General features: G+C 37.9%; 1 protein-coding gene across 4 annotated transcripts in view; it reads right to left on the reverse strand.

Annotated features, from left to right (window-relative positions):
- The window catches only part of Wdr7 (WD repeat domain 7), a 334029-nt gene that overhangs the window by 93110 nt on the left and 225755 nt on the right, over positions 1-15164 (reverse strand). For all 4 annotated transcript variants that reach the window (XM_015482357.2, XM_048806161.1, XM_048806162.1 and 1 more), the window contains one exon: positions 5299-5485. In XM_015482357.2, coding sequence (XP_015337843.1) covers positions 5299-5485 — 187 coding nt within the window. The remainder of the gene's footprint in view (positions 1-5298; positions 5486-15164) is intronic.

Here is a 15164-nt window from a genome sequence, read left to right on the forward strand (position 1 = left end):
AGGGGGTAAAAAAGATGGTGGAATGAAATGGTCATCATTACCCTAAGTACATGTATGAAGACACAAATGGTGTGAATATAGTTTGTATACAACCAGAAATATGAAAAATTGTGATCTATATGTATAATATAAATTGTAATGTATTTTGCTGTCTATATAATAAATTAGAATTAAAAAATTTTTAAATCCCTTATATGAGATTTTACCTGTGATCACTTACATGCAAAGGGGGCATAGGCACATGGGACAAGGTCAAAAAAAATGGCAGGTGGGAGACCTGAGTGACAGTCTTAGCTCTTAGGGTACAAGTCACAAAATCTTGCTGTACCTTCTTTTTACCTCATATAGCATACTGAGGGTGTGGATCACATGTGGTGAAAGGAGATTTGCATCTCTAAAATTCTATGGCTTTACTAAAATTTTAATGCATGCAAATCACTTGCCAGATGTTCTCAATAAATAAGAATGAACATCTACTACAGGGCCCAAGCACTCAAGGAGTTTATTGGTATTCAAATAAGGTTCCTATTTTTATTTTTTAAAGAGAGAGAGAGAGAGAGAGAGAGAGAGAGAGAGAGAGAGAGAGATAGAGAGAGAGAGATAGAGAGAGAGAGAGAGAGATAGAAATATCAGGAATTAATTCACTNAAAGACAGAGAGAGAGAGAGAGAGAGAGAGAGAGAGAGAGAGAGAAGGAGAGAGAGAGAGAGAAAGAGAATTTTTTAATATTTATTTTTTTAGTTTTCGGTGGACACAACATCTTTATTTTATTTTTATGTGGTGCTGAGGATCGAACCCAGCGCCCCTCGCATGCCAGGCGAGCGCGTTACCGCTTGAGCCACATCCCCAGCCCCAAGTTTCCTAATTTTTAGAAGACACAAAATCCTTGATGAAGACAATTTCATTAAATATGTTCAGTTCTGAAAGTACACCGAAATTCTGACTTGACCAATTTTATAGCCTTTTAAAAAGCTGTTTTAATTCTGGGGGAGGTGTTAAGACGTTTGAATGCAGGACAGTTTAGGGCTAGCAGCATTGGTATTTGGAGTCCACTGGACCTGGATTTGGACCCTGCAGTTTTCAGTGACTACAGTGTTACTGTGGACAAGAGATGGCTTCTCTCTCAGCCATCTTCATTATTTTTCTCATGTGCAAAATTGGGGTAACCACGCCTATTTTCTTGAGCTTCTGTGTAACTAGATGAGTATGTTTGCGACTTGTACAACACACAAAGACATGGGTAGCAAGGGTTCAGTACAAGGACTGCCCAAAATGGCTAGGTACTGTTGTAAGTGCTAAAAGCAAAGAAAAACTCCCTGTGAGAATCTGCTTCTAAAACAAAGGCTCACACCAATCCTTCCTCTGACCCTAATTCTATCAAAGATAACTGGGAAGGAGATTGTTAGTTTTAGATGGAAGCATCCTACTTTAAGTTTGGCAAGGAATTAATGAATCAAATTAGTGGAAAACAATACTCTTCCCTTGCCATCTGTTTAAGGAGCCACTCATCAGCTTTGGGCATGCCTGTGCTTTCCTACCTCAGTATTCTTTTTCATCCTTCTTCTCCTCCCTCAGTCATAATCATTCAAATGAAAATTCAAATGGAACTCCTCATTGCATACCTTCTGGAACCCAGCTAATATTCTTCCCACCAGGCCCTGGATGTCCATCCTTCACTCACCTCTCATTGTGTCATGGTTATCTCTGGAAAGATCTTATCTCTCCTGCATCTTAGAGACAGGATCTTTGATTCTACTTTATAACTACAAATACCTAACATTGTCCCTTTCACATATTAGTTATGCAAAAAGTTATTAGTTATGCTTGCTTAATTAATAATCAGTCTATATTCTGGTAAAATAGCTAAAAACATTAGAAAACAATGGTTGATGTTGTGATTTTAGGTGTAAAAATTTAAGTTGGGATGTTTTTACAAGGCAGAGGCAGAAAGGAACCCTGCTGTGTTACATGTTCTCCAGAATGGGGGCTGGGTTACAGTCCCTCTGCCAAACCCATCCTCATAAACTCACAAGAATGGGAATGAGGAAGGAAACAGTTCCTATTTTATTCTCTTTCCATAAACATGAACTAACATTTAAAAGCAGCAGCCTACCACAGAAGCTTTTTTATACAGCAAGCTTAACATCACAGACAGAAGCAAGGCAGCTGAGTGTGGGTACTGTGTACACAGTAAATCAGGCACAAAAAGGGGCAACGCAGCAGGCCACCAGGAGGGCAAGATGCACACTTAGCCCCCGTGTATATGCTGCTCCATTTCTCCCCATCTCAGTCCTCCGCAGCTGGTACCGAGTGTGTCATGGAAGTAACAGGCCATTTTCAATCTAAATCTTGTTATAGATTAATAAGCAAACATTTTCTTGCTTATTATGCAATTTATCATGATGAAAATTACATTGGACTCCTCAAGGCTACATGCTGATACATTCATTTATTCAGAGCTGTGTATAGAAAGTCATACTAATCTTCATGACAGGAAGGATGTAATAGCAAGATTTAAATTACCACTGAAAGCTACAGCATTTGTGTCTGTAGGCACATACATGCAGATAGAATGTAAGTGTATCTTTATTTTAATGATATAGCTTAATTTAAAATTATTTGAAAATGAAATAAAATTGTAAATACTAAAATTAAGAGAAAAACCTCTCACTGCTCCTTCCAGGTAACAAAATAATGAACATACTGTTGAAACTGTGTTTAGCTCAGATTTGAAAATAAGCTATGCAAGGCTAAGGGAAATTCTAGACAATCAGAATATGCCAAAGGCTTCCCGGGATAAACTGGGAGAGTGGTGGTAGCTGGGGCCCGTACTGTGGTCTCCCCAGAGGGTATGTGTAGCAATGATGCCAGACGGAGACCAAAAGTTGTAGATATGTTCCAGAGCTTTGCACAAAGGCCAGATACCTTGTGCTATTAGCATAAACTTATGGATTCACATTCCCTTCCATTCTCTAAAGTCTACTGCAAATCATCTAGACTCCTATATCCAGAAACTACACTGTCAACCATGCTTCCAAATTGCTCATTCCAGAAATGGGTTCAACAGCTACTGAGCTGTTGAACACTGGGTTCATACCACAACCTCACTACTTATACTATCACCATACCATAGCAACCATTTAATTTCTCAAGATGTGCTAACTACACTTCTAAGCATTTGTAAATATAAACTCATCTAGCATCAACCTTACAAAACAGGTACTTTAACTAGCTCCATCTAAAGTGAAAATTAAGAAGCATGGCAGTATGATAGAAGGTAAAGAGGGAAGGCAGCTGCTTAGGTTTGAAATGAATATTTTCCTCCTACCACTCAATCTTGGAACACTGGGCAGGGAATGCCCCCTCTCAGAGTGGCTAGCCTTCAGTTGCTTATCTGGTCTCCACTCTCTGAGCTTAAAGCAGTCAGCAGAAAAACTATAGGTCCAAAGCATGTTGGAACCTAAGAGAACTGGGGGGCAGGGAATGGTAACCATGAAGAAAAGAACAGATTACTCTAGTTTTTTAAAAAGATTAATGATGACAATAATAAAATGTCATTCACTGAGAAAATCAAAGAGGTAGTAACATTTTCATGAAGGAAGGCACCATGGGGCAGTTCAAGAATTCCTACACTTTATACCCACTAGGTGACTACACTTTAAAGAAAAACATGTGTTGGTGAGGATGAGGAGAAAATGGAACTCTTGTACAATGCTGGTGGGAATGGCAATGTTGTAACTACTGTGAAAAATGGGTTGTTGGCTGTTCAAACAGTTAAACATGGAATTACCATATATCCCAGTATTATGGTTCGGATCTGGAATGTCCCAAAAAGCTCACATGTTGAAAGCATGATCCCCATCGCAGCAAGGTTCGGAAGCAGGACTTTTAGGAAACGTTTAGATCATGAGGACAGTAACCTCATCAGTGGATTAGTCCACTGATGGCTGAATGGATTACTGGAAGGTTGGCCTAGTTGGAGGAACTAGATCACTGGGGGCACGCCCTAGAAGGGTTTATCTCCCTGCATCTTCTTCTTCCTGGCTGCCATGACCTGAGCAGCTTTCCTCTGTTCCTCCTGTATGCCATAATGTTTCTGCCTTGGAACTGGCTGCGATGGACTGACACCTCTGAAACCACAAGCCAAAATAAAACATTTCCTCCTCTAAGTTGTTTTTACCAGGCGTTTCAGTCACAGCAACGAGAAGCTGACTAACACCACAGTGATTCCACTCCGGCAAATGAAAACAGGTGTTCAGAGGAATTCTTGGATGTAAATGTTCACAACAACTCTATTCACAGTAGCCAAAAGGTAAAAATAAGCCACATGTCCATGCACAAACAAACATTAGGTGGTATACCCACAGATGGAATGTTGTTCACTTATGAAAAGAAATGAGGTAATGATACATGCTACAACATGGATGGACTCTAAACACTGTGCTAGTGAAAGAAGTCAGTCACAAAAGACCATAGGTTGCATTTATGTGAAATATCTAGAATAGACTAATTTATAGAAAGCAGGTTAGTGATTACCATGGGCTGGTGTGAGGCGGAATGGGAAAAGATTGCTTAATGAGCATGGGTGTCTATTTGGGGTGACAACTAATGGGGAACAGTCTAGACCATGGTTATGTAATTGATGGTAAATTTCAAGTTGTGTATAATACACATACACACACAACCAAAAACCAACAAAAACAAAAGAAAGAGGGAGGGGGAAAAAAAAAACTCTTCCAGGCATCAGGAGGCTGAGTTCTCCAGTCCACACTAATCTCCCTCTATCTCCACCAGCACCTGCACCTTCACCCCGTCGCTCCTAGAACACCAGCTGCGTTCCCACTCGTGTTGGCAACTTGCTGCACTCATTTCTCCCTTTCACTATGTGATCATTGTTTTCCTGGATCACTGCAACCTCTTTATGACTAATCTTTTACTGTGCGCAAACGATAAAGCTGATTTTAAAGTTAACACAAGTGTGGAGGACTAATTCTTCAAACTGTTTGGCTATGTCTGAGTAATGCATTTCAGATCTTATAAACAATGTCTTTATGCTGTTGTTAGCTCGGAATGTCTCCAGGTAAAATAAACAAAGTTTAATCAGTCACTGACTCAGGGCTGAATCTCAGTTGTATTAACATTACAGAAACGTGCTTCTTTTTATTTACCAATACCCCAAATTGCTTATATTCAGATAATGTCTATGAAACACATATAATTTATGAAGGATAATTGATGACCTCCACAAAAAATCCCCCCAAATAACAACAAATTAAATTCACTGGAATTCAGCACATACTTGGCAAGTTGTTTCTCTGCATCAGCACAGAGTTCCAGAAGCCCCATCAGAACAGCAGATACATCCATGTAAGGCTCCCACACTGTGAATCCTCGCCCAATCAGGTCAATGGCTGTTCGACGGATAGTGCTGTGTGGAGGAAGTTTGGGGCTCGGTGGCTGAAGCAGAAGAAATGTCAGAGCCTTACCTAAAATCACAAAATAAAATGCAGAGCTGTAAAGTAATTACACTTTTGTGATGTTTTCTTTGAAGCATACTTTCAAAATATAAACCTCTTTATTTTTACCAAAACAGTTGTAAACAATAAAATTATAAAAGATTTTGAACTTAAGAGTTTGTTCAGTCATATACTATCAAGAGAAAATATTAAGACTTCAATATTTTATACAAAATATTAAAGTATTTAATGACATAATAATTATATGTAAATATGCATATATAACTTCTAAATATTGTGAGTGATCTTAAATTCCAAACAGCGTTTCTTCCTACTCAGCATTCTACAAAATGGAGATGGTTTCAAATAAGATAATATGATATTTCTTAACTTCCTGTTGTGTCTACTGCAGTTCATTTGTAAACTGCTTCCCATGGATAACACCTCTCCTCTCATTATAGGCAATGAGGGGACAGGGACGGAGAAGGTAGGGTGTGAAGCTCAAAATGCTTCCCTCCCCGGAATGGGTTCCTCCACTTTCTCTTGCTGAGTACCAATACATGACGATGATATTAGCAAATGGTAAGTTCTTCATATAAGTTTACTAGATAAATTTTAAAACAGCACAATCGCAAAACTGTTCTAAATCTGATGAAATGACCTACATTTGGGGGAGAGGTACCAGGGATTAAACCCAGGGGTTCTTAACCACTGAGCCACATCCTTAGCTCCCCACCCCCGCCTTTTTTTTTCATGTTATTTAGAGACAGGGTCTCACTGAGTTGCTTAGGGCCTCTCTGAATTGCTGAAGCTGACTTTGAACTCATGATTCTCCTTCCTCAGCCTCCCAGGCCACTGGGATACAGGCATGCGTCACTGCACCCAGTCCTAGATTTTAATTGTATATTTTATGTTGAAGATTATGCTGACAGTTGATATTCAAAAAAGAAAAAAAAAAAACACTAGGGATTATGAAAAACAAACTGTAATTTAGAAGAGCTCTTTTTGTTTGTATTTTGAGGAAAAGAGAGAAAACTTCATAAATCAGGGAACAATATAGCATAGTGAATAAGGGGAACAGGGGCTTCCAACTGAAGACGGAGATGGCCAGGTACATGAATGGAGGATCCCTGTAGGGCCTGGCTTAGGAGGCTACTCACAGAGCCACAGTTTCCTTTTCTACAAAATGCTGATAACATAGGGGAGCTATCATGAAGATTCTGAGTGTGAAGTGAACTGATGGCCGTGGAGTGCCCGGCACCTGGTGAGTGCTCAAAATACGGCAGGCAGCACTCATTATCAATAACACCTTGAACTTGTATGTCTTCCAAAATAAGAACATGGCATATAAACTTTAATTTGCCAAACAAATAATAGCATTTAATCACATTTACCTTAGAGTCAACAGGTAAGTGAGAAGGGTGAAGTAGAGGTGAAGAGAAGGGAAGGGTACCGTAAGGCCAAGAATCTACAGAGACATTGTGTCAATTGGTGGTTTTGAATTTCTTCTCATAGAACCCTTGAAGAATATACTGAAGCCATCAGCCCTTTTCCCAGGAAACTACATACATAAATACACATCCACCAAATTCTGCAAAAAATTTCAAGGAGGCCACGACCTTGGGTTAAAAACTCGGGTACATATAAAATGTCTCTTTGAGGAAATATCCCCAAATTCATACTTCATATGTGTCTGTATAAATTTTACGCTCATTTTTAACCATGTTAATGTCATATGAAAGCCTCCTGTTTTGCTTTTGGATAAAAAGAATTAATGAACTCCTTTTTAAAACAGTGACCACTGTTCTCACTTTTCTGCCTGCTCTTGTATGCGCCTCACCTTTTGATATTTTAAAACATGAGCATTTCTGTGCATTTCCCTTTTCCTCAGTAAGCCTGTCACCTCCATAAGACTAGGACCTGTGTTTCACGTAACTCTGTATCTCTAAACCCCAAAACGCTGTGTTTTGCATTCACTGTGGGCCTAAAACAGAAAACGGATCTGCCTGTCCTAACACGTACATTCCTAATGTGGCTCCCGGCTCCAGTGCCAGAATATTACAAAATGTCAAGAAATGTACCACTTTCCTGTTTATTTCCAGGAAGTTGTAAGAGCAACAAAGAAACCCCAAGTGCTGCTCTCTGCAGACATCCTGAAGCACCAGCAGCAATGGCTTCCAATCTAAGCACTAGGGCTCCCTGGAGGAGTATTCTTAGTAAGTAATATGGCAAAGGGGAAGGAAGGTTTCCTGAGTACAATGTTTTATAGCCTTTCAATCATCATTTTCCTTCACTGCACTCTACCATCTCAGTATTCATTACAGGTAGGAACATTCTGGCAATGCTAGGGACCTTGCTGGCTTCTAAGGGCCTCTGTGATAGGAACTCTGGAGGCAGCTTCCTCACCACTCTGACATTTTTTTCCCTGAGAGCCAAAATAAACAGTAAGTGGCTGAATTCTTGGTATTTTTCATCACTGTTCTAAGGAAATAGGAAGGACGGCCTAGGAGATGTGATCACTGGCCCTCCGATGAAATGACAGAAAACAGGAATTCAGCAAGTGTCCTCCAGAAGACCCCTGGCCCTGCAGTGGCCCACCAGGTTGCCTTGCTGCTCCCCTACACAGTGTGACCCACGACGGGTGGTGAGGATCGCAGCACAGCAGGAAATACAGGGTCTCTGGAGCACTGCTGCCCTTCCTTAAATCATTTTCTATTCCTCTCAATGATCTCATAAGTAAAATTCTCCTACAGCATCTCTCCTTCCGAAGTTCAAATTATAGTCTCCAGATAACATAAAGCAAAGATTCCGACCACTTTGGCAGGGCAGTTTTCACAGCTCTTATAGGACATGTGGAGGGCATCAAAGGAGAAGAGAGAAAAATGGTCAATTTCACACACATTTTACATCTAAAAAAGTATGCTTTTTTCTAACAAGCTCTTTTAGAATTATGAAAACATACAAGTGATAAAATTCCACATTTGTCTCTGATATCTTACTGTTATATAAATTAAGAAGTTACAAAGGATTTTTGAGTTAGACCCTTTGCTTTGTTAGCCATATTAATTTGCAGCATGCTTATGACTATGGCTGCAGCAATAACAATGATATTCTGAAGAAACAACTGAGAATGCCTGATTTCACACTTCATCAGATATTCCTTCTGCTGATACTATGGAACTACGCCTTAAAATATTGTTGTATGAAAACAAGAAGGGATAGATATTCTTTTCTCAACTTACTTTGTACTCTCTCATTTAGGATTTTCTAGCTTAAACTGCATCTCTGCAAATACAGACCAAAGTGATGTAAAATAAAGATAATGATGGTACCCTATCCTAATAGATAGTATCCTACCTCTTGATAGAAAAAGTCTCATGACAGAATTTTATGATTTAAAAAATTTAAATTTTTTTTAAACCTTTGCCACCCAGTAAAGGTTTTGTGTATGTGTGTGTGTGTGTGCGTGCGCGCGTACACGCGTGTGTGTGATTTGTACTGGGGATTGAACTCATGTCTTCACTCTTGCTAAGCACATGCTCTATCACTGAGCTGAACCCCGATTCCCAGAAGTTGTCTATGTTATCTTGTATAAAATGGATTCTAATTTTGTGCAAAAGTACATATTTACTTATTTTATGTAAATTCTCCACTGTTCCATAGCATCTCCTTGAATAATAAGTAAGGTAGAAAATGATGTTACCATCTACCATCATGAGTAAGCTCTTCCTAAAAGGATCTCCAATGACAGCATCAAAACATTCAGGTGACTGGCCTGACATTCATTCACGACTTTCCACAATTTGGTCCCAACCCATCCATCCATCCATCACCTAATAGTTATTTATTGGATATTATTATACTATACTAAGTGCTTGAGAAACATAAAAGAGTAATACTAAGTTTCTTTCCTTAAAGAAATTAATTCTCTTTCAAGAGACAGGTGAGTTAACAGTTTGAATATATTATAAACAATATTATAATGTTTATAAGCACAAATTATTAACACAGACCTGAACAGAAGCATTTAACTCCATCTTTAGGGGTACAAAAAAGGCTTCTAGGAGAGGTGACCTCCATGCCCAAACTTGAAGAACTATTAGGAATTAGCCAAATACAGGGGAGATCAGAACAGAAATATTCTAGGCAGAGGGAATAGCATGTGGAAAAATAGGAAATGGGAGAGAATGTGGCAAGATCAAAAGACTACACATAGTTCAACATGGCTGAAAACTGTATATGGGGATTGGAAGTAAAGGGTAAGGGGGATTAAGTATAGCAGTAGATATAAGGCAAAAAGTTCTTAGAGCCATGCTAAGGAGTTTGTTTATTGTAGTAACAACAGGAAACAATTGGAAAATGTTAAGCAAAGAGATGATTTTCATCATAGATCAACACTTGAGTTGTTGTGATTGGAACGACCTAGTTCCTTTTCAATTCTGATCTCATCCCTGGCCAAATGAGATTATTAATTAATTAATAACAGAATTTCTGAATTAAAAAGGACTGTAGAAAGATCTGGTGTGTTTCTATGTTTTAGAAGAGACAGCTGAGAACCACAGGATGCAAATGGTTAGCTATAGCCCAAATAAGGAGTCCAGCTTCTGTGGCCCAGACCATGTGTAATGACCAGAATGCATCTCTGAACGCTCATGCGTCAGGGAGTCATGCTGAATTCATGGTACTTACTCAACCACAGGTTCGGAACTGCATCCTCTACAACCTATCTCACTTCTGTCTGCTCCTCCTTCTGAATTAATTTTTGCTTCAGTAACCAGTATCTCCCCAAAACAGATTAAATCAATTATAGGTTTTTATCTTTTCTCACACAAAGAGGTTTTTTTCATTGGTTCAACAGCTAAAGACAATCATATCAGGGCCCCTTTACTGTCTTGGTTCTAACTTAGTTGCATTATGAGCACAAAATGACTAATTCTTCATCCAGCCCAGTACCATTTCACAGGCAGGAAGAAGAAGAATGGTGAAGGAATAAAGGACATGTAATAGTTAAGTATTTTTTGCTTTGAAGTCTGATTACTCTTCATGGGTCATAATTATAGAATATTTCCTTAGTTTCAAGGAATGAGTTCATTAGTAGTCCATTATAGTTCATTAGTGAATATATTTTTTGTCATTTTTAACAAAACTGAGATTTTTGTTCATGTGGAAGGGCAGAATCATGTATAAGTGTTGGCAGTTTCTGAATTTCTGCCAGATCTTCTCTGTTTATGTTAGAATAAAACCTCTGCTTTTTGCTTTGCTTTCTTTCTCTGTGTGTGTATGTGTGTATGTGTGTTTGTTTGTTTGTTTGTTTGCTAGGGGTTGAACCCAGGGCCTTGCACATGCTAAATGCTACAACCCTAGCCCCATCACTTTAAGATAGCAACTAAAGTCCAAACTTCTAACAAACAATAATATACTATCTTTGATATTTATTCTATTGTTTAATGCTAATTTTATTTATTTACCTTTTCACTCTGTTAAATAGTTAAATTCCCTGGGAACATGAAACTTTAAGAACATGCTTTTCTGTTTATCCTAAGATTTAATACACAGCTTTATATTCCCTAAGTTTTGGCAAATACTGAAAATTCCTTTATATTGTATGGGCCTAGCACAGTGAGAAAAATTATCCACAGATCAGAAATTTCCAAGAGTCTCCTAAAACCCGTTCTGGCCTATGGCAAAGTTTCCATGGTTCCATGCAGACATGAGAAAGATGCAAACAATGTGGTAAATCTTTTTCATAAAAGTGTATTTATTCAATTTAAAGGAGTGCTTATTCTGAGGTTATAGTCTTTCTTAATCCTTTTTTTGGTGAGATTATGTTATTAATCTTTTGGTAAATAAAAGGGTTTTTGAATAAATTATGTACATGATATTTTCTAATGTTCGTATCAAGCAAAATAAAAAATAGAAATACTACTAAATACCCTCACATTTTATTTTTGGAAATTTTACTGGTCCATAATATCTACCTATGAATCACTGCTCTTTGTAATAAATTTACTTTCCTGGGGGAAAAAAAGTATCTTATCTCATTCTAAGAGTCACAGTTAGTAAGTCCTATTACTTACTGGTTGGTCACTGGATCTTGACTTCAAATGCCAAGGGGCTCCTAATTCAACTTATTAAAGGATGTGTTTCAGCATTATTCAGGTCAATCTGGGGCCATATTCAAAGCTAAGTTATCAACTTATTGTTCTTTCTACCCATGAGATAGGTGAGCAGTACAGATACTGTGGCAGCTTCATAGTGAGCTACTACTTCCGTCTAGCCAAATGCAAAATGATCTATGAAAACACAGTCACAGAATAGAAAAAACCAAACCAAAACAAAACAAAGTCCTTTAAAAAGCAGAAGCACTAAAGCCCAGCATTGGATAAATCACAATTAACTTAGACCCTCTGGCTGTTGAGAAACTAATTCTGTTGTCATGCAGTCAAGAGTAATAACAATAGCTCATATTTTATTTTATCTCAAGCATTTTATCTCAAGTTTTTCATTTTTTAAAAGGGTATCGACTTTAATCTCAGTGTTTTTTTTTTAAGTGCTACAGAGGAGCAAAGAAAATATTTACATTTTGCTCTAAAAGCAAAAAGCTAAAAATGAGAAAAGAATTGAGACAAAGATAGCAAAATGAAGCCTATATAAGTTGTGGTTAAAAAGCCGGCAGCATGACAGTATGGCTAACTTGCTGGTTTGGCAAGATGAATGTCCAATCATGAACTGACCAATAAAAAATGCCAATGCTTAAAATTTCTGTCATATCTGGCTAGCCATGATGGCTAGCCCTTTTAAAAGATCAGCTTACAAATCCTAACATAACATACACATGTGCATTTGTGCTCTAATGTTATTACTTAGGATTACTTAATGAATTTGTATTCTGGGACATTTAATTATCCTTATCACAAAGCACAGACTCAACTTATTAACATACACATGTATTGAATGTCTACCATATAAGAACACTTTATTAACCATAAATAACTATAGTTATATATTTCTGCAAGCATCGTGGATCATTTTCAGTATTTTTGTTGAATAGTAAGTATGCTTTATGTTGCTATTTCACCGTTCCTTCTTGCATTCCTAGTGCAAGAACAAGGACTGAACCTGACAATAGTGCATTCGGCTCTCCACAGCATGCTGGATACACAGCAGTAGACACACACAACACAGACTTCAAACACACACACATTCATACACACCTGCACAGTCAACTGCCACTTACATACACTATCAGAACATCAGAATTGCCTCATATCTTTGTTTTCTCACAATTAATTTCTTGGATCCCACTGAAAGATGAACATGGGTTAGTATTTTCCCCCAGTTTCTGTTTGTGCATAATGGCAATAAATAAGAAAATAACATTTTTAAAGTTATAAAATTGGTGACTTTTTTCAAGCTTTTCTTTTCAGAGTTTTCATTTCCTTAATATTATATTTTTGCCTAAGTTTTCCTGCTCAAGCTTCCCTGGAAGCCTGCATAAGAATCCTGTGGTTACCCTACCTGCAGATTCTAGAATCCGTTGTCATTGCTTTTTAGCAACTTGTAACCCTGACAGAAGAAGACAGCTAGTGCTGGGTAACTAAAGAGGCTAGGAAGGAGGGAAACCAGGAAGAACTGCATAACAGGGGAAGGAGGCCTTCCTTGATTTCAGAGCAGCTCCTTGCCAGAGGCAAGGAAACTTGGATTTTATGGCAATCAATGCTAATGGAAAATCATCAGAAAAAGGAGTTTTAAGAATTAGAAATTAAAACAGAAGCCAGAGTCAAACCATGTTTAGCAAGGAAATTTTCTTACTGAAATTATTAAAAACCATAGCATTTCAGGGAGTTTTTCAAAGAGCACTCAGAGATCAGCCATAACTATTACTGAAATACTGCTATACTGCTAGTAGAAAATATACTTACACAACCATTTTCTTGGGCTTTGGTCACTCCTATGCCAGTCAACAGGCCTAGTTATAACAATCTCATTCCTCATACTTAGAAAAAAATCATGAATGAAGAAATGGCCCCTAACCATTCTTAGCTCTAAATAGTAGAGAAGGGCAAAAAAGGTCATATTAAAAAAATACTTTAATTAATAGCTCAATTACAAGGACATTCCTATGGGAGAACATATTATATGCACTTTAAACCAAATGAATTTATGATGATTTATGCCATTACAATGAGTGCAAAATGAATTAATAATGATTGGCCACTTATTTCAAATTGTAACCAAGTGAATGAAGCCTTTTCCCACTTGCTAATGTCCATCAAAGAACAAGGATGGCAGAGTGCCATCTAGAATTCTATTCTTTTGCTTTATACAGGTACTTGATTTGATTAAAAATAATTCCAATGTAGTGCACATTATAATGAATATGAAATAATTAAAAAACATTTCTATAAGTAGGTGCTTTGAATCAATGCAATTATTAAAAACTTTTGAAACTTTTTACTTCCTATATAGCATAAACAATGAGTCAGCATTTCTTTTAATAAAAACATAAAGGAACTTTGTTAAATTAGGGAATTAATTTATCAAAGATATTTCAAAAACCCATTAGTCTAGTATTAGCTTAATCAAAATAGTCCTAACTCAAAGTAATTAGCTGTTTCCTGTCCTATAATCAGGAAAATACAAAATCCAAATTCTCCTTGATTCTGAACACATTTTGTTCCTGTTCTCTTGAATTCCAAACTAAGTTGTATAACACAGGGAAATTTATTGTCATTTTTCTTTTGATATAATGCATTTTGGATGGCAGACTAAAATATGAGATAGTCTGACCTTCCTATAAATAAACAAAGGATATTGCTTATGCATACAACCTTTTTCTGCCTAAGGAAGATAAAAAGTGCTGATTGTTTGATAATCTGGGGGTCAGCAACTAAGAAGCAGAATTATACAAGTAGATGTTTAATAGGTCAAAGAGGTGTTAAAAAATCTATAATCTACTAAACAGTGAATAATCCAAATATTTCTATACCTTCTTCCCAGAAGGTGAAGGATTGGTGAATGGCATAAGAAAGACAGAGGGGCAGGTGGGTGAGAAGGAGGGGAAGAGGAAGAGACAGAGGCAAACACCAGGGCTTCCATTCCAGCTGCAGCACCTGTTAGCTGAATGAATCTTTTATTCACGGAGGACTTACTGAGTAACAGCTCTGTGAATGGAATTAGAGAGGCACGTGGACAATTGTGGGAGAAGCACAAAAGGTCCTGAGGAGGGAGACTGCCTGGGACATCTACAGGACAGCAAAAAGTCCAGGCTGCCTGGCAGTGAATAAGAGGGAGAGGGGTAAGACATGAGGTCACAGAGGTAACCACCGAATGGATTGTGTGGGGCCTTCTGAATGTGGGGTTTTATTTAAATGCTATGAAGAACTTATGGGAGGGTCACATGAAGAGGGTGGCCCAGTCTGCTTTAGATATAGAAAGTAGCTGGGTGCTGTGTATAGACAGTGCTGGGGGCAAGAGTGAATCAGGGAGGCCTGGCTCATTCAGGGAATAATGAGGGCTCAGGCCATCAGAGTAGTGATGGAGTAGTAAGAATTGTGTCAATTCTGGATTAAAAAAAAAAAAAACACCCAAACTTTTAAAAGGATAGAACAAGCAGGATTTCTTTAGGGATGGGATATATCATGACAGAAAGAGAAGGAGTATGATTCCAAGAATTCTGGCACCAACAACTAGATGAATGGCAGTGACA

The sequence above is a fragment of the Marmota marmota genome, unplaced genomic scaffold (genome assembly GCF_001458135.2).
Source record: "Marmota marmota marmota unplaced genomic scaffold, marMar, whole genome shotgun sequence".
Classification (NCBI taxonomy): domain Eukaryota; kingdom Metazoa; phylum Chordata; class Mammalia; order Rodentia; family Sciuridae; genus Marmota; species Marmota marmota.